The sequence below is a fragment of the Littorina saxatilis genome, linkage group LG8, assembly GCF_037325665.1.
Source record: "Littorina saxatilis isolate snail1 linkage group LG8, US_GU_Lsax_2.0, whole genome shotgun sequence".
Lineage (NCBI taxonomy): Eukaryota > Metazoa > Mollusca > Gastropoda > Littorinimorpha > Littorinidae > Littorina > Littorina saxatilis.
The window spans coordinates 41,576,328-41,600,159 of NC_090252.1; the positions used below are offsets into that span (position 1 = coordinate 41,576,328).

A 23,832-nucleotide genomic window follows, 5' to 3' on the forward strand; every position below is an offset into this window, starting at 1 on the left:
TTAACAGCTATTGTGTTTTCAGCGTAGCAATAGGGTCCGATATTTAGACGAGACAAGTATAATGCCGACGAGTCGAAGACGAGTCGCATTATACTTGTTCGAGTCTAAATATCGGACCCTATTGCTGCGCTGAAAACACAATAGCGATTATATAGCTGTTCTAGATCTAACCTTGATTTGTTGTTCCAAACTTACAAAATGACAGTGTTTGCGTCGATGCGTTGATCTCAGGTTTTGATAGCAGACGCCGTTTCTTATGCGCATTAGTTTTGCGCAGCCGGAGCCACACTGACTTTGGAAAATAACCTCGATTTGACAACACAGCTGTTAAACAGCTTTTTGTTATTTCATTCGTATACAACAAAAAGAAGTTTGAGTTTTTTTTAAATTTTGAACAAGACTACTTATAAAGAAGACCAAAACACAACATCAACGGAAACAACTGAAGATCTAGGATGCAACAAGGGGAGAAGAAGAGAACAGCTAATCCGTACAAGGCGAGCAGACGACAGCGAAGTTTTCAGTTTGGGTGAATGGTATCGCTTGTCTCGTCATGAAGCGAATTTTTCAACCTCAGTTATAAACGACTACATGAATGTTAGTGCCATGGGTTGTACATCAATACTTTAGAGGGGAAGTGGGGTATTTACGGTGTGGAGTTACGAGATAAGAAAGTCGGCCATTTTCGTCAATATGCATTTGGATATTGAGAAAAATGGCCGACTTCCGCAGCATTATGCTTTGATAATCGGAAGAGCCCATCCAATCACAGCCCCCGAATTCCCCCACGTGTTCATCAGAAAATCTATATACAGATTTCAATGCAACATTTACAGGGGCGGATCTGGGTTTTGAAAGGGGGAGGTGCAAAGTTCTTTTTTCTTTTTTGTGTATCTTATCAGCGAAGGCGCGAAGCGCCGAACCGATGGCGCGAAGCGCCGAGCATGCTAGGGGGGTCCGGGGGCATGCCCCCCCGGAATTTTTTTTTAAAAAGGAAGCAAAATTGTGCAATCTGGTGCAATCTGAGCGTGTAAAGTGCTATTTTCAGGTGATACATTTTTCTTCTTTTTTTTTTTTGTCCCGCTGGGGGGGGGGGGGGGGGTGCAATTGCACCCATAGCACCCCCCCCCCCCCCCAGATCCGCCCCTGATTTACAAAATGGAAAATGAAAAGAAGCAGAAGAAACAAACAAACGATACGATGTTTTAATTCATCAGACAACGCAATTGAAACGCTATCGTATAGAAATAACCCAAAACTCTTGTGTTCTCAACATATTTTTGTCTGCAATAAACTCTGAAATACAGAGAGAGAGAGAGAGAGAGAGAGAGAGAGAGAGAGAGAGAGAGAGAGAGAGAGAGAGAGAGAGAGAGAGAGAGAGAGAGAGAGAGAGAGAGAGAGAGAGAGAGAGAGAGAGAGAGCTGAACTGAACTGAACTTTATTTTACAAGGATAAAGAGAGACAAAGAAAGACAGAGACAGAGAGACAGAGGGAGAGAGACACAGATAGAGCACTGCGCGCACAACCCCACTGGAAAAAATAGATAACATACATATTTCACACGGCAGAAATTAATATGTAAAGCGCTTAGAGAACGTCAAGCGCTATATAAATCTCCCATATAAATAAATAAATTTCACATTGCCCACGTTTAATTAGATTGTCAATGGTTCGCCGTACTTACACTTTTTGCAAGGAAGTAACTGGATAGCACCAAATGCAACAAACAGACGGAAACATATTTTCTTTAAAAGCATGTTCAACACAATTTGAGATGTTTCTTTTAGAGTAGAAGTACGTTCGATTAACTGTCGCGACATTGGATGATCCACTGCATTATGAGCATTTATGTGAGCATTTTCATTCAGCAAGTTCGTGGTTTATTTTTTTTTTACATTTGCGGAAGATAAAACGTGAGGACAACAGGAAACATTTCGTTCCGTGTGGAAGTAGGTCCCTGAGTAAAGCTCACGCTAAAGGCAGGAGTGTGTCCCTTGAGAGAAGAAGTCGACTTAAATTAGTTCATTCGCCTAACTGACCTGTCCCGAAGAAAAACGATAGGCAGCATTGATACAGAAATTGTTGAAATCAGTGCGCCTCAGAGCACTATTGAAGCAACGATGTTTTGGGTAGCAGGTGAGAACATAAACAGTCAACGTTTTTTTCAGTATGCATCTCCAGCCAAAATGTGATTACAATTCCTGTAATTACGATCCCGGGTTAATGACTGAATGCGACAAACCAAAATGGAACCAACTAATATATTGTACAATGTTCTTCGATCCGTAATCAAACACAATGTTTTGACGTATGCTACCCAATATCGAAAGAACTCTCGCTCTCGTCGAGACTACTCGAGATCCATGCATATATGCAGGGGTTCCCAAGAAGCACTGTTCTTTTAAGCTCGAAAGTATGGGTTATTTGTTTTTAATTGTAAACATTTTATTTGTTGGTGCTTTTTGATACCTCATAGTCAAGTCTCATAGCTTATCTCATACATTCGGTAGAAATGCAATGCCTTCGGAATTCTCGCTTTCTCTCGCATAGTCGCTTTCGCTCGTGTGAAGCGAAATGAATACATTTAATCAATCTGTCGAACTCATAGAATGAAACTGAACGCAATTGCGCATTTCTTGACAAGCTTGCTTATCGCTTGATATGACAAACCAGTATAGCGCAGGAGCTATTTTCTCTGAATGCTTCACAGGAAAGCGCACTTTTCTCTATTCTTCTTAACTTTATGAGCTTGTTTTTCATCCAAACATAACATATCAATATGTTTTTGGACTCAGAAAATGATAAAGAATAATATGAAATCATTTTTAGATCGATTACTAAAATCTTAATTTTAATTCAAATGTTCATATTTTTAATGAGCAAACTACGTAATTATTTTTTAATCTTCCAAGCAGAAAGGCCACCCCATAGTCTGGGCTTCGTATACGATTCTTTGACCAAAATGTCAATCAATTTGGTCGAACAATTGGGGTGTGGCAGTGCCACCGCAACTTTCACAAAAAGCCGGCCGGGATATGACACCATCAAATATATTTATCAGAAACAAAATGAGAAACACACGTCTGGGGACATCACTGATTTGCAGAATCTCTCATGTATTTCATGAAGATCGGTCCAGTAGTTTTCTCTGAATAGCACTACACACACACACACACACACACACACACACACACACACACACACACACGCACATACACACATACACCACGATCCTCATCTTCATTCATCGTCTCTGTTTAAAGGCATATGTACTCGATGACTATACACGCTAATTGCTTTACCAACAGCTGGAGACATGCTAAATTAAGTTCCCTGCAAAATATTGTGGTCTAGGACCCCTTCAATGTTGAGATATGTTAATTTTCATTTTGATCTGGATCGTCCTATTTATAGATTTGGCAACACATGTAACGTTGATGCAAGGGAGCTAACACCGCGGCTTTGTTGACATCCTCACTTTTTCAGAGGCTAGAACAAGCTGTAATGCATGTATTATGGTCCGCGCATGGTGACATATCGTCATTATATGGTCTTATGGTGCGTTTGACATCGATTATGGGCAAACTACACTTTGTAAACACGGGAGCGCGTACATATGCCTTTAAACATTTGAACGTTCCAAAATTCAAAATCAAAAAACAAGAAAAGTAGGTTGTTGGAACGTTTGTTATTGACAAAACAATACATTCATATTTTATATTTGTTTGTCTGTTCACTTAAAAGACCGTTGTGTCGAAATATCTGTGAATGTATTGTTTTGTCAATAACAAACTTTCCAACAACCTACTTTTCTTACTTTTTGATTCTGATGTTTAAACATTTAGTCAAAACGTGACTAAATGTAAAAACAACTTGTGCAAATCTAGTATGACAAAGCAAGCTATTTATCCCTTCCAGACACTCCCGGCCGACCCTGTCCACATTTGACTTATGCTCAAAACGGCGCACCGCGTCGTGCTATGATCTCGAAACGTTATTTGCAGAAGAATAGCGCGTGTTCTAATTTCTATGACACAGACATAGAACGACGGAAATTTGACCAATCAGAGCAAACCAGAGCGATGACGTCAGCTGCTCGCGGCGCGGCAGTCGAATGCAACTGAACCTTCTTGTCAGCTGACCCGCTCCACTGATACCGCGTTGTGAAAAGAATCGTCGATGTGTGGCCACTCGGCAAATCCCGCGCGACGCACAAAACGTCCTGCGGCGCATAGAGCGTAAAACGGCGGCCAAGTCTGGACAGGGCTTAAATTAAGGAGTCGCTTGTGTTGTTTTAAAGGAACTGCTACGCTGGTCTCAGAAGAGTAAAGTCGAGTTATTGGAAACTAGTGTTGATTAAATGGTTTGAGAAAAACATCTATTTTTAGATCAAAATGAACATTTTATGGATCACAGTTCATGGAATAATGGAGATATTTTGTTTAAAAAGAATTAGCTATGTTTTGAGAATAAGCCAAGGTTTGATGTAAATTGTGTGCATGATGTCTGGATTAATGGCGATGTTGTATCGTTAAAGCAGATTTGCACAACGACTGAGTATAGTGCCACAAGGTTATTTTGAGTTTAATGCTTTGCGCACGGCACGTCGCGCGCGGGCGCTGTGAGAGAGAACACAACCAGTAGCGACAATGCGGGTGACTGCGCGACACGTCGCCCACATTTATGGAAAACCCTTGAATATCAACATGTGCGAGAAGTACATCATTTAGAAGTCGTTAACGACCATTAACTGCGGTTGACGCGCGGTGATACAATCGCCCATTGGGGTTTTCCATAAAAGCTGATGTTAATGGAAGGGCGATGGTTCTGTGCGACTGCGACGCTTAGTTTTCGAGATAGGTGTGACTGACGAAGAACAGGACGTCACATTCCAAATAAGCACGACTATGTTGCAGGTGGAAGCCGCTGAGATTGCATTTCTTCGGGAGGTTTCCGCAAAAATAGATATTACACGATTTGCGCGAAACAGTTGAGAAGCAGACGATCTCTGAGATCTCTGTTCGTCTCGTGATAACGTTATTTTGTATGATAACGATTCACTTGCAAACTAAATTATACAATTTGGTGTGTCAGTGGTAAATGTAAATAGAAATGTATAATACAGACAAAGCAAACAAATAAGCGTGTTTTTCTCGTGAAAATGTTGCGTTGTGCGGGTGTTTGGGTGGCCACGTGATGTACACAAAGTAAAGTGCGGGACGGACTCTGCTCTGTGCTGTAACACTGGCAAGTTCAAAACACGAGAAAAACGATTTCGTTACGCGGGCAGCCACGGGGGATGTATGTATTTTTCAAATGGTTGTAAAATAAGTCTTGTATTTATCACCGTACTCAGGCCCTGTTCGTTTTTTCGTCACACCTAAAACCGTTATTTCTTTTGAGCGACGCAGCATTATGTTACTTAAAATATAATTGGTAATTCTGGGAAATCGTCGGTTCACTGGAAGTACTCGATAATTATACAACCCTTTGAAAAAATCAATCTTCGATAAATCAAACAAATCTCTATGGAATGAATTAAAAGTAATAAAATACAAGAATTACGCGTTAAGAAAATAAACAAGTGAACGGATTTAAAAACAAGTCGCGTAAGGCGAAATTACTACATTTAGTCAAGCTGTGGAACTCACAGAATGAAACTGAACGCACTGCATTTTTTCACAATGACCGTAGTCCGCCGCTCGTGCAAAACGCAGTGAAACTGATGAGCCTGTTTAGCGCGGTAGTGGTTTCGCTGTGCTGCATAGCACGCTTTTCTGTACCTCTCTTCGTTTTAACTTTCTGAGCGTGTTTTTAATCCAAACATATCATATATATATGTTTTTGGAATCAGGAACCGACAAGGAATAAGATGAAATTGTTTTTAAATCGATTTCGGAAATTTAATTTTAATCATAATTTTTATATTTTTAATTTTTAGAGCTTGTTTTTAATCCAAATATAACATATTTATATGTTTTTGAAATCAGAAAATAATGAAGAATAAGATGAATGTAAATTTGGATCGTTTTATAAAAACAAAAATTTTAATTACAATTTTCAAAGTCATTAATTCATTTTTAAGACACCAAGCTGAAATGCAATACCAAAGTCCGGCCTTCGTCGAAGATTGCTTTACAAAAATTTCAATCAATTTGATTGAAAAATGAGGGTGTGACAGTGCCGCCTCAACTTTTACAAAAAGCCGGATATGACGTCATCAAAGACATGTATCCAAAAAATGAAAAAAATATCTGGGGATTTCGTACCAGGAACTCTCATGTAAAATGTCATCAAGATCGGTCCAGTAGTTTATTACTCTGAATCGCTCTACACACACACACACACACACACACACACACACACACACACACACACACACACACACACACACATACACCACGACCCTCGTCTCGATTCCCCCTCTATGTTAAAACATTTAGTCAAAACTTGACTAAATGTAAAAACAATTAGTCAGAATTTGTTTCTTGATTACTAAGAGATTCCAACCCGTGACCACCAAAGTAATGATCGACTTGGTTGTCGAGCGCTCTACTGATTGTGCTAACCCGGCTCACTCAGCGGAAAAAGAAAAAGTTTGACTTCGAATATAACACGTCGAGTTCTCGAGCATGGGAATCAATATCGACTAATTGGTTTCCGAGTTTCTCCGTTCGAATTTTGTACTGTACATGTACATTCTGTCGATCTCACTGTTCGATGTCAGTTGTGTTGATAACTGTCCCTATCCTCCCGTTCACTTCGTATCAGTGTGGAAAGCAAACTCAAGTACCATTAATTTCATAGGTGACCGACATTATTTTGACATTCCAGCTCCGAAATGCATTCACCAATCAACAAAAGGAGCTGACGTTATTTAAATCTCCCTACCCAGAATTCCAAACGGTTTTGGAGATTTAGAAAAAAAATTATTGATAATTAATATTGGGTCCTCGCAAGTAAAACTACGGACGAAGAAAGATTACACTTGCTGCAATGGCAAACTGTACACAATATCTATTGCACAAACATTTGTTGGATTAACATGAAAATGAAGTAACATACTTTTGTGTTATTTGCTTATTTTTCTGAAGTCAAGTCAAGTCAAGTCAAGTCAAGTATTTTATTGTTTTGGGCCCAGAGGGCTTTGAAACAAAGATATAACTTTAACAAAAAAAGGTAACAAATTGAGCGGACAAATACAACAATACTATACAACCAAAATAAATTGGCAATATACTTTTCCATACATACAACAACAAAACATAGGTTCAACAAAATCAGGTAAGAAATCAGACAGATAATATGTATACATTAAGCGGACAACGATAATATACAGCCGAAATAACTTGGCAATACCATTATGCCATGCATCTTTTCTAAAAACACAAAACAAAACAAAAGCTTGTATGACATACATATATATACATACCAATAAAGAAACTAGATGTAACGCTAACATACTAAAATCATAACATGGGCTACAAATCTTGCTAGCTTCATTAGTTTTATCTTAGATTTACAATTCATTAACTGTTCATATTTTAAACAATTTGGGTGAGATCGGTAATAAGGACTAATTAATTTTCTTCTTTCAGACACTATACTTTCATCGGTACAAATGAACAAATAGTGAAAACTCATCACCTTATTCATTTTTATCGCACATATCACACAATCTTTCATTTCGAGGAGCATTAAAAAATCTGTGCTGATGTATTGGCAACTTATGATTGCTTGTTCTAAATTTTGCTAATTTAACTTGGAATTTCCGAGGCAACCAAAGCAAATACCTTTCCAGAAAAACATCTTTTTTATAATTATATTCTGTAAATAAACACAAGCTGTTGGCATTCACGTCAGTGTTCCATTCCTGTGGGAATTGATCTCATAGCCTTTGTTTTACAACGTTCTTAAAGCGCAATGTGTAACCGTTCAGACGATTTATCACACTTTCTTAAATCTCAAAACTGTTTTAAAGTATATATATGGTAAGCCGATACGGTAAGCCGGTTGTACTGTGAATTAGTGTGGCGAAATTTTAAGATTTTGTAATTGTAACCTCATTACCATGTTCTTGTGTGTGAGTGTTTGTTGGTGAACACGCGTTTGTGTGTGTGTGTGTGTGTGTGTTTGTGTGTGTGTGGGTGGGGGGGGGGGGAGGTGGTCTTCTGGTCTCAGTGATGACTGATCCCAGGTTTCCATTGTTCATCTTTAGTTTCAGGCTAACAGATTGAATGAAGGGTTTGATGTTGCTTCCCGCGACTTGTTTCTTTTTCGCGATTTGTTTTACCACTTTCTGTTATTATACACAGGGATGTTTAATTAGGAAGGCCTATATCAAAGTCAAAAATATTTGCATTTTCCAAACAAGGGAAACTTTTTTTGTAAACGTGTGTCCGTGTGTGTATTATTAATTTTTGGACTCACCTGAGTAATCAGTGTGTCTTAGTAATGAGCAATATTCGTTGGTATGGACGTCCGACCGGTCGTCCGTCGTGAACACACACAAAATTAACGTTGAGGTTATCAAAGATGGTTTTGAAGCTTGAGTTTGAAATCTTGCACACTGCTAGTGTATGATAATTCGGCGACACGACCCAAATTGGCTTTGACCTCGTAAACTTTCAAGGTAACAGAGGAATCCTGTTTTCGTCATAAAAACCAATCGTTGGGGTTTTCTTGGATATTATTGAAGCTAGAGGTTTGAAACTGTGCACACTTGGGTTTGATTACTTCCCACCTGGTAACGCAGAAGAAGAAGAAGAAGATTACCTCCCAACAAAACTCTAGGCTAGTTGACCTTTATCAAGTTTCGGGGGCCACAGCGGGGTCGTACTCGGGACATGACATGGACAATTGTCCATTTCTTGCTCGTTTTTCAAACTAGAACTGTGAAAGTTTACACACTTCCAGGGTTTAAATTATCTACCAACGTGACCGAAAACTAGTTGACCATCGTCACATTTCAAGGTCATAAAGGGGTCAAGAACGGGTCATAAAATGGAAAATTAAAGAAAGGGTTGAAAACGAGATTGGTTGACCTTAGTCTACTTTTAAGGTCACAGCGGGATTAAGTTTTGGTGAAACGGGTAAATTGACGTTTTCTTCCACTGTTTTTGAAATACGAGCATTTGACACCTCACATACTCCCATGGATTGATGGCCTCCAAGCAAATGTCAAAGTCACGTATGGGGTCACTTATGTGTGAAGACACACACAATATTATTCAACATTTATGAAGCTTAAGTCTTAATAGTTTCTAATGATCAAGTGACATCTTGACGTGCCACGACTCATCTCTTGTTGATCCGGATCTTTCTTCTACTTTTGGGGTCTCATGTTCCGACGTGGTTTGATTGACCTTTGTCGAAGTGGGGTGTATAATTTCAAGGTCACAGTTGGGTCGTGTTTAGGTCATAAAAACTTATCTTTGAGGTTTTCTCAGATGCTTTTAAAGTTAGAGCTATTTTTAAACTTAACACACTTCTTGGGTTTGATGACTTCCCGACTCGACCCAAGTATGGTTAACCCTCATTGACCCTCGTAAAATGTAAGTGTCATGCAGGACGATGAGCAACAGCCACTGATATTGTGTGCTCTGAAAATGTGATCAGTATTCGCAGTATTATGAGCTCTTCGCCAGAATATGTGAGTCACAGCTTCTATGGCGATTGACCTTGTTTTCTATTGGCTCAGGTCTGCTCCTGTAGTTGGGTCATTTGAGCAAGCAGTGACATGTTACATGACTCACACGTACACAGCTGAGGGACTGGAGGTAAACGTGCCTAAACTTGTCTTAACCTGCACCTGTCTAGTTTTTTAATTCTTTTATCGTTTAAGCAGTTAGGAGATGCACAGCACAGTTGCATTTCGTTTCTGTGCTATCATATATTTCAGTGCTGCGTTCAAAATGGCGTCGGGCAGTAACTTCCTTTTTCAGCTATACTGCCGAGCAGACACAGACATGTTTGCTTGTTTACTTGCTTGCTTGTTTGCTTGCTTGTTTTTTTTTCTTCTTTAATATTAGCAATGTTGCATGTGTGATTATTGCAGGACGAAGGATGTTGGGAACGAGGAGATGCATGGTAAAGGGAAGAAACATTGGAAGGAGGACAAAGAACTGGTGATTGACATTACATGTATAAAACCCACTTCCCTACAGAGCTGTTTCAAAGATTTATGCTCAGATTTGACTCGAAGTCAGATAAACCGGCCTAAAAACACACTCATAAAGCTTAGTCCGCGTTACGTTTTACTCTTATTATTAGGGCGGGGATGTAGCTCAGTCGGTAGCGCGCTGGATGATTTGTATCCAGTTGGCAGCTGCCAGCGTGAGTTCGTCCCCACGTTCGGCGAAAGATTTATTTCCCAGAGTCAACTTTGTGTGCAGACTCTCCTCGGTGTACGAACACCCCCGTGTGTACACGCACGCACAAGACCAAGTGCGCACGAAAAAGATCCTGTAATCCATGTCAGAGTTCGGTGGGTTATAGAAACACGAAACTGAATACCCAGCATGCTTCCTCCGAAAGCGGCGTATGGCTGCCTAAATGGCGAGGTAAAAACGGTCATACACGTAAAAGCCGTGGGAGTTTCAGCCCATGAACGAACAAACAAACAAACTCTTATTATTAAATGGAACAATTTTCTTTTAAACATTCATTGATGATAAGTGCACAGCATTTGTTTACAGTCAATTTACGATGACACGAAGAAATATGTACGACGAACATTACCTTCACATTACTTTCATCATCAGGGGTGGGACTCTTGTGATGAAAAAAGAGGAAATACCTTTTTTCTAGGGGGGTTCGGAGGCATGCTCCCCCTTAAAAATGTTTAAATGGTACATTGAAATCTGTACAATCTGGTGCATTCTGAGACTAAATTTCAACTTGTTTGGATAAGGTAAAACAAGTCGCGTAAGGCGAAAATACAATATTTAGTCAAGTAGCTGTCGAACTCACAGAATGAAACTGAACGCAACGCAACGCAGCAAGACCGTATACTCGTAGCATCGTCACTCCACCGCCCGTGGCAAAGGCAGTGCCCGTGGAATTGACAAGAAGAGCGGGGTATTCGTTGCGCTGAGAAGGATAGCACGCTTTTCTGTACCTCTCTTCGTTTTAACTTTCTGAGCGTGTTTTTAATCCAAACATATCATATCTATATATTTTTGGAATCAGGAACCGACAAGGAATAAGATGAAAGTTTGATTGATAAATTGATTTCGAAAAAAAAAATTTGATAATAATTTTTATATATTTAATTTTCAGAGCTTGTTTTTAATCCGAATATAACATATTTATATGTTTTTGGAATCAGCAAATGATGGAGAATAAGATAAACGTAAATTTGGATCGTTTTATAAATTTTTATTTTTTTTTACAATTTTCAGATTTTTAATGACCAAAGTCATTAATTAATTTTTAAGCCACCAAGCTGAAATGCAATACCGAACCCCGGGCTTCGTCGAAGATTACTTGACCAAAATTTCAACCAATTTGGTTGAAAAATGAGGGCGTGACAGTGCCGCCTCAACTTTCACGAAAAGCCGGATATGACGTCATCAAAGACATTTATCAAAAAAAAGAAAAAAACGTTCGGGGATTTCATACCCAGGAACTCTCATGTCAAATTTCATAAAGATCGGTCCAGTAGTTTAGTCTGAATCGCTCTACACACACACACACGCACACACACACACACGCACACACACACACACGCACGCACATACACCACGACCCTCGTTTCGATTCCCCCTCGATGTTAAAATATTTAGTCAAAACTTGACTAAATATAAAAAGACATTCTCCTCCCACCCCCTCCCCCCTTAACAACAAAAAATAAATAAAAATTCACACAACAATTGTAACATTGTAATGGTGCATATACTTATGTAATGAACCATGTATCCATAATCCCATACTGGCAATAGTATTATTCAATGCATTGAAGCACAACATGATTATTAGTTATCAGGAGTTTTCAGTCAGCACAATTTAACTCTCAAGCCTCCAGTGTTATGTTCCATCTTCACTTCTCTCCATATCATTCAGTCAACAAGTTATAGATACTGTGATGAAATGGGACGCGGAAAAATAGATTACTCCAGCGGAATTCGTAAGTTGTGTCCGCGGAAATCCGCGGATTCGCGGAAAAGTCCCACCCCTGATCATATGCTTCTCCAGCACGTCAAAATATCCTGAGAAATTCTTTGAACATTTGATACTTTTGAACAAAAAAGTAGCTTATATTTTGAATTTGTTTGTGAGCAATATATCCGTAAAATAATTGTTATATTTACTGATATATCTCTCTATGTGCATGGAGTTGAAGAACGTCTTTAGCCATCTACAGCAAACACAAACATCAGACTGTTGAGGAATGCCCTCTTTCCTCGTGTGACTGAAACGCGATTGCCACACGTAGTAACATTCCAGGATATTGGGACGTTCGGAATTGAGAATGATCTTCCATGTGTTGCAATTGCTCACTGTTTCCTTACTCAAATTTGAGCGAAGTGTGTGTGTAGAGCGATTCCTGGAAAACTACTTGACAGATGTTCATGAAACTTTGTTCATTCTTCCAGATGATATCCCCAGACCTTTTTCGCATTTTGTTTGATAAATGTCCCTTGGGACGTCATGTCCTGTTTTCCAATACAAAAAAAATGAGGCGGTCATGTGGCGGCCTCTTTTTTGACTCACCTGAGTAATCAACTAGTCATTGTAATTAAAAGTGACGTATGTGAAGAAAATAACCTAACGATGAGGTTTTCTCGGATGTTTCTGAGGCTAGGGCTTTGAAACTTTGCAAACGTCTAGTTGTGGATAACTTTCCGACATGACCCACGTGTGAGTGACCCTCGTCACATTTCAATTTCATAGCGGGGTCAAATTCGGGTCATTCAGACTAAAGGATGCGGTTTTCTCAGGTGGATTTAAAGTTAGAGCAGATTTGAAACTTGACACACTTCAAGGGTTTGATGACTTTCCGACTCAACCCAAGTATGGTAGACCCCCGTCAAATAACAGGGTCACGGAAGGGTCGTTTTTGGGTCATTAAATTGAAAAATATCATTATCATTCAACCATTTTTAAACAAGAGCTTTGCAACTTGCCATACTTCTAGGGTTTGGTGATCCCCCGACTTGACCAACGTCGGGGTGACTCTTATCAAATTTCAGGGTCACAGAAAGTTTGTGTTTGGGTCATAAAATGGAATATTATCACCTTTTCAGCATTTTTGTAGCTAAAGCTTTTACACAATACACACTTCCATGGTTTGATAATCTTCGGATATGACGCAAGTGTGCTTGGCCTTTGTCAAAGTTCAAGGTCACAGCAGAGTCATGTTCAGGTCAAGATAAGGAGAATTATCAATATCTTTGATGTTTTTGAAACATTAAGCTTTGAAATGTCACACACTTGTGGGATATGATGAACAAACTCTGGCCCACCCTTATAAAACTTCAAGGTCATACTAGGGTCAAGTTAAAATATACATATCATTGTGGAATGCATTTTGGTCGTTCCACAAGCATGTTACGCGAATGATTATTTATTTCTTAAGCGAAGTAATTTTGATCATTGAAGTCGATTTCCGGAATAAATGGCGTTTTTATCGAGTATTTTTTCCGGCCAGCAAAAGGGAAAGAGTTAGGAAGAACTGCACATATTTATTTATCGAGTTGATTCATTACAAGTTTTTAAACGTGCATGTCTCGCGTAACATGAACACAAAAGGTGGTGACATGGATTTTGAATACCAAGAAAATATATGAAAAGACATTCCTCTGTAAAAGACATGTTAAAGGTCATTCTTTGATTGTAGTGTCACCGATAGAAGACATAACCAAGCTAAGAGAAGGTAACTCTCGCGGAAAATCGGAAGTCCCAAAAACAGGGAGACAAAATAACACGCTTTCACCTTGTGCAGTTAGGCAGTTCGAACGTGTCTTTTGCGTTGTTTTTGGTGTTAAAAACTGACCTACGATTAAAGAGCAGACATCGGCCTCGAGGTGCACCGCAATTTTGAAGAATTCGTAGCCTTTTCTTATTGAGTATTTTTTCTGCAAAATATATTCAGGATCATCAAGACTTGAAAAATAGAGTGCACCCTGCTGAAAATACGATTTCTTGGTGGTTCGTTCGTTACTCTTACCGTCCTGATCACTTACATTAGCACCAGAGTGTGCGAAAGACTCAAAAATGCAGATGAAACACACCAACCTCGCTACTTCGGAGCTATTTTTAGCGTTCTCAGTCACTAACTATTTTTCGATCAAATGCTTACGTAAAACCATAACGTCAAAAGATGTTCGAATTTGTGTTTGCAACAATGTTCATCAAATGATTTTACAAACAACTAAACCACTGTAATTGTGAAAATGTCTTAATTTGCTGAATAATAATGGGTTCTTTCATGCGTTAAATCCGAACAGTCATATCTAGCATCATACAGAATTGTTCATAAACATAACAATACACTAAAGTCTTTTTCAAAAACTATAGTCAATGACTTACAGCAATTTTCAACATTACAATTAGAAATAACTGGACACATTGAAAGAAAGTTGGTGTACTAAACAGTTTTCCTCATCACGAATCTTTGTGTGAAACTTTCTTTACAACGTTCTTTCATGAAGTGTACGTATTTTTCTAGAAAAAGGCGTGTCGCCTGTTTTGAGCGAACACAGTTTTCGTGGTGCACTACCACTGTTTTAAAAAAAAAATTGTAAAAAATAAACAGCGGCCATAATTCCTCTTTATTTGAATGAATGTCAACTTCAAAAAGATTGTTTTAGAGTGCAGATTTAAAAATATCAATGCATGAAGATAGAAATCATGAGAATACATCATATTCACCATTTAACATACACCAAAAGCATTACAAAGAGTAAAATGAAAAGTGTACAAGTAAGCATATTAAAAATCAGGGGACATCAGCCACTCTTGGACAGATTTGTTCATTGAGAATGGGTTGTGTCCCATTTGGAGACAAATAAGCTCATTGAAATACCGAAGGAACAGCCATCGACATCACACAAACACGACCAAACGCCCGCAGGCGCTCGCTCGCACACACGCACGCACACACCCACACACGCACACTCTCACAGACGTCACTCACACGTGTGTGGTGTCGTGCGTGTGTTTCTGCCGATTCTATCCTGGTTAAGTTTGGGAGTATCCGTATAAACTAGGAGAAAAATGATTGGCAACAAGACCCTTTGACTTTGACCACTACTGGACCCTGTGTCTGTCCGACATATCACAGCGAACACTTTTTTTTTATCATATCCACATGATTCAGTGTTATTTTTGCCTTATGTATTTGTTCTGCATCTGTTGCTTTCATTTTGATGCCAGTTGCTGGTAAACAATCGCTCTGAATTGTAGACATTCCTGTTGTAAGCATCCTTCAGTGAGTTAGGGTACAAAAACATATCAAATTTGATTGTTGAATATCGTATTCAGATTTATATACAATATTCACATTTGCTGTTGTTTCTTTTTATGCTCCAGGTAAACGGTTGCCATGTCACGTCCTCCCAGTCTCAGAGCCAAGATTTAAGAACAAACGAACATGCAATTACGATGAAGCCGCTTCACACTTTTTTTGTGATCGCGACAATTTTCGTCTCCACTACTGATCCACAACCTACGCAAGAAGGAAGAAGCCGCAGAGGTGTTAATTGTCAGGCAGGAACAGTTGCCATCGGTGCTTCTGTAAATGTCACATGCTCCTTCCCCATTGACTTTAACATCACCAAGCACAACTTCCTCATAGAGCGCTACAGACAAAGTCCAAGGCAGAATGAATCGATAACAGGTAAGCTAAAGTCAGAAATGTGAAGAACGCTGAAAAAGAATGTATGAGTTTTACCACCCATGATTAGTATTTCGAGATGTAAGTAATCCAAATAATAGAATTGTTATTAATCGGAGCTCCTACATAAAAAAATGTTTAGAACACATCAACAAACAATAGACAGCTACCGGACACATGGTACATATTGACATTGTACATATTTTCTTTTAATGAAGTCTTCAACATGATATCCCTAAGTATTTTTTCGTCATTTTTTTCAATAAATGTTATTGATGGCGTCATATGCGTCCGTTAAAATGTTTTGATGGGGCACTGTTTCCAGCGCATTTTCCTTCATTTTGAACCGATTTTTATTTTTTAATGAATTTGACCCGGTCCTGACTGTGGAATTGCATATCAGGTTTGAAGATAATAAAGAAATTAATGAAGATTCAATTCAATTCAATACAGTTTTATTATTTCCATGTGAAACATACAGTAATTGTTCTTTTGGCTTGTATATACAAACATTACATTACGTAAACATGACAGCCCCCACCCCACACACCTTTACTCCATACAAACAAAGAATTAACATAAAAATCACAAGTTCAAATATATACCACTCCTACTACAACCGCTCCCTTCACATATATATACGCACTCGCACATGCATAACCACCTTCATTCACTCACGTCTCAAATATCAATTATTAACAAATTAATTATGAAAAATATCGATCTACCTAAAATTTAAACTTAAATATTAGATATGAAATGTAAAGGTCGTCCCTAAAAAATAACCACATAATCTAACAGTTGATTATGTGGTGTACAATCAATAACAAAACACACACACACACACACACACACGCACACACACACACACACACACACACGCACACACTCCCCCTCTCTCTCTCTCTCTCTCTCTCTCTCTCTCTCTCTCTCTCTCTCTCTCTTTCTCTCTCTGTCTCTATCTCTCTGAATGTCTCTCTTTCTCAAAGTTCAATCATCATCATCATCATCTCTCTACCCTCTCTCTCTCTCTCTCTCTCTCTCTCTCTCTCTCTCTCTCTCTCTCTCTCTCTCTCTCTCTCTCTCTCTCTCTCACTCTCTCTATCTCTCTCTCACTGTGACTGTGTCTTACATTCACCAACAATAATCGTTATAATAAACCATTGTACATCACCGTATTGCAGCAGTTTCGAGAAATAATGTTAAATATTCCGATTATAAGATGATGTGTTCTGGACTCAGTCACTGTACAACTACTGGCGTGTGTGGACGGAGACACAGACATACACAAGTGTGTCTCTCTTAAGTCAGCCCACAAAAGATGGAAAACCAGCAGCAGAACTATGCCATATTGGTCTTGATTCCCTGTGTCCTTCCTTCCTCCACTCTGTCTTGCCAACCCGGCCGAAGCCGGGTGGCTACAGCCACTTACAAATAAAAGTTACTTTTTACATGGTTATTATTACAGCAAATTAAGATTCTACCACAATCGTCAATGTCTTCCACCGTTCTCTCAAAACTATCCAACAACAATGCTATTAATAATAATCTGTTCCTGCTCTTACAAGCACACCCTTGCAGACACACGCACCACTTCGAACAGCGGAAAACACTACATTTTCCAGATCTACCACTTTCATTCGTCCTGTTGCACTCAATACTAGTTTACCTATGCAAATACGAGGATCGACCATTCCGTCAGACCAAATAACAATGAAAATGACTAGAACTTAGAGTTCGTCCCCACGTTCGGCGAGAGATTTATTTCTCATAGTCAACTTTGTGTGCAGACTCTCCTCGGTGTCCGAACACCCCCGTGTGTACACGCAAGCACAAGACCAAGTGCGCACGAAAAAGATCCTGTAATCCATGTCAGAGTTCGGTGGGTTATAGAAACTAGAACATACCCAGCATGCTTCCTCCGAAAGCGGCGTATGGCTGCCTAAATGGCGGGGTAAAAACAGTCATACACGTAAAAGCCGTGGTAGTTTCAGACCATGAACGAACAAACAAACTAGAACTTATTCTCATTGGAACTTACCGGAAATAGAAATACTGTATCCATATCAAGTTACTTCAAATATATTAAATTCACTGCAGATAAATGGACAATTGTAACTGACTTCTAACGATTTTTATATGTTATTCAATGAACACAGGCGCATGCCAGAATGGTACTTTTACAAAGAATTGACTCAAAACATAAACTGATCAGCAACACAGACTGCGCGCTGGACAGTGACACCCAAGACAGCCTACACTGCTTTATTCTTATTTACCGAAACGAAATGCAAACAAGAATTTGAGCTAGGTTCTAACCTTTTCACATATTTTATGCTGTAAATAATCTGTGTACTAGAGCATGGTTCACCCTGTCACAATATTATACTGGTTATCATAGGTAGGATGCCAGAAGTATATGTGACCCTCCACCACGAAATGAGTCGCATGTCACCTCGCGCGATTCTGCGCTGGGCCTAATATTATTATTATTATTATTGTTGTGATCATTTTTTCTATGCGCCTAATCTAGATATAACCCTAGGCGCTTACATACTAATTTCTGCCGGGGAGTGTCTGGTAACAGTGTGAGGGTCACCTTAGTCACAGGCTTATAACTCAAACAGTTTTCGCTCTTTTCTAAAACGGTTTTCACCACTGGATAGAGCATAAAAAACTCTTTATGAAAATGGAAAAATATGAAAATCATGCAAAGGTAACATGCGACTCATTCCGTGGTGGAGGGTCACATATTACATTTAAATCTACGATCGGTTAAATATGTTGTTGTTTCCCTCAATTAAAAGTCATTATTTGTTTTGTTTTTCATTGGCTAGATTGAGAAACATTTTAAACGTCAATAGTCTTGTCCTTCCAAGTTACCATTATAGTTTTGCTTTCATTCTGTCTAACAGAGAACATTTTGTCCTGCAACTTGGTTCAGTATGAGAAACCCAACTGCCGATGCATTACCGAAGCTACGTATAAAATCATCCAAGACAACGTGACCGTTGAGTTTCAAAATGTGACGCCAGACGTGGCAGGGCAGTACTTGTGTCACCTCATTCCTCCGCTGGAGGCTGGACCTGTAAAGCCATGCAGCCTCACCTTGCAAGGTAAACTGAACTTGGTTATGCCAATATCTACGGTATGCCCTTGGCCACTTTGTTGAGATTTATTTCAATCTACCTATGTTTTTCGTTAATTTGATCAATTATTTACATATTTTACCGTGGCGATAACAGTTAAAATGTTGCCTGTCTCCCTTGAAGTTATTGAAATGGAGTAATACAAAGAACTAGTATATTATGCGTGTTTTAGTTGATGTGAAACGAAAATCACGACAGCAGAAACACGGTCAACAACAGCAGCTAAAATGTAACTGACACCTTTTCTAACCAGATGCCACGGGAAACGTAACGGTTGTAAACAGCTCAAATGTAGACCAGAGCAAAGAAACGACACCACTTCCAGAAAAGTGTGAGTAGTTTAAAATGAGTGTGTTGCTCTTTCTTTCTCTCGTTTCCTTATTTTTGTCATAACAGCAAATACCCATATCAGATTCTCACTGCTGTTACTTCAGCTTTTTGTGTACATTTACAAGTAATAATTAATAGGTATTGCAACGAGAATAATGTTTTAACTAGCTTGAAAGAGAGCCATCCACTGTTGTCAACAATAGTGGTGAACGACTGTCATGCTACGGTTTTCAACGTTTGAATGTTACTGCGTAATTTGTAATTGCTTTCATGTTATATTTTCAAGGAGATGCATGAGCATCAACCAACGTTTGAGAGGCCAAACACTTTTTTATCCGAGGGTATCGTAAAATGTCATCACATATCTGAATATATATAAACGTGTCTGCATACATTTTTTTTGGTATTGTGTCCATCTAAGCGGAGTTTAGGCGTTAACAAAGACATAATTCGAATGTTTATGTCAATATTGGGGTAAGGTGAGGTGAAAAGGGAAGCTAATAGGTAAACAATGTGAAACCTATCTATTGCCAGCTAGCTCTTCATTATAAAGTGGTTCAGTCGCTAGTTCACTTCTTTTGTTGCAGATGTTGGTAAAATATTCTGAAAGTTTCAAAGAAATCCACCAAGTCATTGCTAAAATGTAGCGCTTTTTGACATGATACCCATAAAAATGGACGTAAAACGTCCCGTTTTTGACCGCTCTTGCGATCGACACCTGCATCAGTAGGAATAGCATAGCACGCGAAATACGCAAGGTAGCAAAACAAAACAATCTGTTCAGGGTAGATAATTGGTTTGACTTTCTTCTCGTATGTCAAAGTTGCAAAGTTATACCTATGGTGATTTTTTGTCGATTTTTCATTCGGCTCTTCCGTTTTTGTCTGGTCGATTTTGAGGGTACCCTTACTTGAGCGGCGGTCACGTGATCCCTGTAAAAGAAATATTTAATCCAAAAGGTGTTCCTGAAGGTTAAGTGAACGGCCGTAACTGGCATATAAAGTTTTAATGAAATGACACGGGAATTAATGCTTTAATTTGTGTTTGAAATTTGTTGCAATAATTGTTTGGCCAAGTTTATCTTGCAGCTATCGTGTTTCAGCGTAGTGATAGGGCCCAATATTTTCACGAGAACAAGTATAGTCCAAGTTTCTCTCTCTCTCTCTCTCTTTTTTTTTCTATCTCTCTATACCTCTCTCTCTCATTCTCTTTCGTTCTCTCTCTCTCTCACACACACACACACACACACACACACACACACACACACACACACACACACATATATATCAGCAAGCTCTTTTCAACTTGTACTTTTTGATATCCGGTCCCACACACGTTTGCATGCAAATACACGGAGGAGCAAAAAGCAGGGCACTCCAGAACGTTTGATTGCCATGGATGTAAACAGACGCATGTATGAACAGAATTGTTGAGGTTCTTTTTCTGTTCTTTGTAAAGCTTTAAATTGAACCTTTCAATTCACAGGAATGTCAATCTTTCCGAGTTCCCATCGTAAAAATAAGTAGGCCTATCTATTTTCGGGGCATTGTCGATTTTCCGTGGACTGCGTGCATTCTACGTCTCAATTTACAAAGGGCTCCTTTTAAAGGCCAACATCCACAAGAATTTTTCTCCTGGAGCGACCTAAACTTGAACCCGAGGCAGTTCGCCAAAAAGAACCGCCGATCACGAGAAAAGCATGCGTATCGCATGCGAGACGATTTGCAAGCCAGCCAGCGCAGCAGCGGGTGGGGATTTGGTCTCGGCAAAGAAACAAACAATGCAGTGTTTGATCTCGGTGAGACTGAAAGAGAGACAGAGAGCACGAGAGAGAGCGACAGGGACACAGTGATTCAAGGCGCACAACTCTAGTAAAGTTGTCGTAGCACGTCCGCCTATGGCCAAAGTGATCCGGGTTCGATTCCCGGCATGTGTGGTCTATGTTTTTTTAATTTTTTTTTTAATTCTTGTTTACTATTGTTTATTATGAACGTTTTAATGTTTTATTTTACTCTAATAATTTTTTTAATTGTGTAAAATAAATTTTTTTTTTTTTAAATCCACGTGCACAAGACAAAAACTTTCATACTGGGGGAGCGAGCCAGTCTGAAGAGTACTCGGGTCCAGTGCCAGCGTTTTTACATTTAGTCAAGTTTTGACTAAATGTTTTAACGTAGAGGGGGGAATCGAGACGAGGGTCGTGGTGTATGTGTGTGTGTGTGTGTGTGTGTGTGTGTGTGTGTGTGTCTGTGCGTGTGTGTGTGTGTAGAGCGATTCAGACTAAACTACTGGACCGATCTTTATGAAATTTGACATGAGAGTTCCTGGGTATGATATTTTCATACTTTTTTATATTTAGTCAAGTTTTGACTAAATATTTTAACATCGAGGGGGAATCGAAACGAGGGTCGTGGTGTATGTGCGTGCGTGTGTGTGTCTGTGTGTGTGTGTAGAGCGATTCAGACTAAACTACTGGACCGATCTTTATGAAATTTGACATGAGAGTTCCTGCGTATGAAATCCCCGAACGTTTTTTTCATTTTTTTGATAAATGTCTTTGATGACGTCATATCCGGCTTTTCGTGAAAGTTGAGGCGGCACTGTCACGCCCTCATTTTTCAACCAAATTGGTTGACATTTTGGTCAAGTAATCTTCGACGAAGCCCGGACTTCGGTATTGCATTTCAGCTTGGTGGCTTAAAAATTAATTAATGACTTTGGTCATTAAAAATCTGAAAATTGTAAAAAAAAATAAAAATTTATAAAACGATCCAAATTTACGTTTATCTTATTCTCCCTCATTTGCTGATTCCAAAAACATATAAATATGTTATATTTGGATTAAAAACAAGCTCTGAAAATTAAATATATAAAAATTATTATCAAAATTAAATTTTCGAAATTAATTTAAAAACACTTTCATCTTATTCCTTGTCGGTTCCTGATTCCAAAAACATATAGATATGATATGTTTGGATTAAAAACACGCTCAGAAAGTTAAAACAAAGAGAGGTACAGAAAAGCGTGCTATCCTTCTGAGCGCAACTGCTACCCCGCTCTTCTTGTCAATTTCACTGTCTTTGCCGTGAGCGGGTGACTGACGATGCTACGAGTATACGGTCTTGCTGCGTTGCATTGCGTTCAGTTTCATTCTGTGAGTTCGACAGCTACTTGACTAAATGTTGTATTTTCGCCTTACGCGACTTGTTTATAATTTCGCTTCACGCGACTTGTTATTTATGTATCCAAAACATCATAGAACGTGGTACAATGCATGAAAACAACGCCGACAGTAAACAAGATGTTATCTGGGCAGTACATTGGGTTGAACTAAAAGAATTCTGCTGAGAATGTACAAAAGAACAAGTCGCGTAAGGCGAAAATACAACATTTAGTCAAGTAGCTGTCGAACTCACAGAATGAAACTGAACGCAATGCAACGCAAAGGGCCGGACTAGGCTAAGAGGAGGGGGGGGGGGGGGGGGGGGTTGCCAGTGGTGGTCCAGGGAACGGTCAAGGGGCAGAGCCCCTTGTGGGGGTCAGGGGGCAAAGCCCCCTGAAGCTGCTGATGGGTAGGTCATATTCTTAGATAGGAAAATGGTCGCTCCTTGCATGAAACGGCATAAAATAAACAATAATAAACAATGTTTTAAATAAGTGAGGTACATGTTTAGGCTAGGGGGGGGGGGGGGGGGTTGCGCAACCCCCTTAACCCCCCCCCCCCCCCGGTAGTCCGGCCCTGACCGGCTGACGCAGCAAGACCGTACACTCGTAGCATCGTCAGTCCACCGCTCACGGCAAAGGCAGTGAAATTGACAAGAAGAGCGGGGTAGTAGTTGCGCTGAGAACGATAGCACGCTTTTCTGTACCTCTCTTCGTTTTAACTTTCTGTGCGTGTTTTTAATCCAAACATATCATATCTATATGTTTTTGGAATCAGGAACCGACAAGGAATAAGATGAAAGTGTTTTTAAATTGATTTCGACAATTTAATTTTGATAATAATTTTTATATATTTAATTTTCAGAGCTTGTTTTTAATCCAAATATAACATATTTATATGTTTTTGGAATCAGCAAATGATGGAGAATAAGATGAACGTAAATTTGGATCGTTTTATAAAAGAAATATTTTTTTTACAATTTTCAGATTTTTAATGACCAAAGTCATTAATTAATTTTTAAGCCACCAAGCTGAAATGCAATACCGAAGTCCGGGCTTCGTCGAACAATACTTGACCAAAATTTCAACCAATTTGGTTGAAAAATGAGAGCGTGACAGTGCCGCCTCAACTTTCACGAAAAGCCGGATATGACGTCATCAAAGACATTTATCAAAAAAAAGAAAAAAATATTCGGGGATATCAATCCCAGGAACTATCATGGAAAAATTCATAAAGATCGGTCCAGTAGTTTGGTCTCAATCGCTCTAAACACACGCACACACACACACACACACACACACACACACACACACACACACACACACACACACACACACACACTTTGGTCATTA

At 39.2% G+C, this 23,832-nt stretch overlaps 2 protein-coding genes across 2 annotated transcripts in view; one reads left to right on the plus strand and one right to left on the minus strand.

The window, feature by feature from the left end:
• Window positions 1-23,832, minus strand: part of LOC138973593 (uncharacterized) — a 409,985-nt gene that overhangs the window by 19,825 nt on the left and 366,328 nt on the right. The window lies entirely within an intron of this gene.
• LOC138973568 (uncharacterized) overlaps window positions 8,161-23,832 on the plus strand; it is a 49,254-nt gene continuing 33,582 nt past the window's right edge. Inside the window, exons 1-4 of the mRNA XM_070346286.1 lie at window positions 8,161-9,779; window positions 15,535-15,841; window positions 18,754-18,954; window positions 19,241-19,318. Of these exons, the coding sequence (XP_070202387.1) occupies window positions 9,669-9,779; window positions 15,535-15,841; window positions 18,754-18,954; window positions 19,241-19,318 (697 nt within the window). The 5' untranslated portion in view covers window positions 8,161-9,668. The remainder of the gene's footprint in view (window positions 9,780-15,534; window positions 15,842-18,753; window positions 18,955-19,240; window positions 19,319-23,832) is intronic.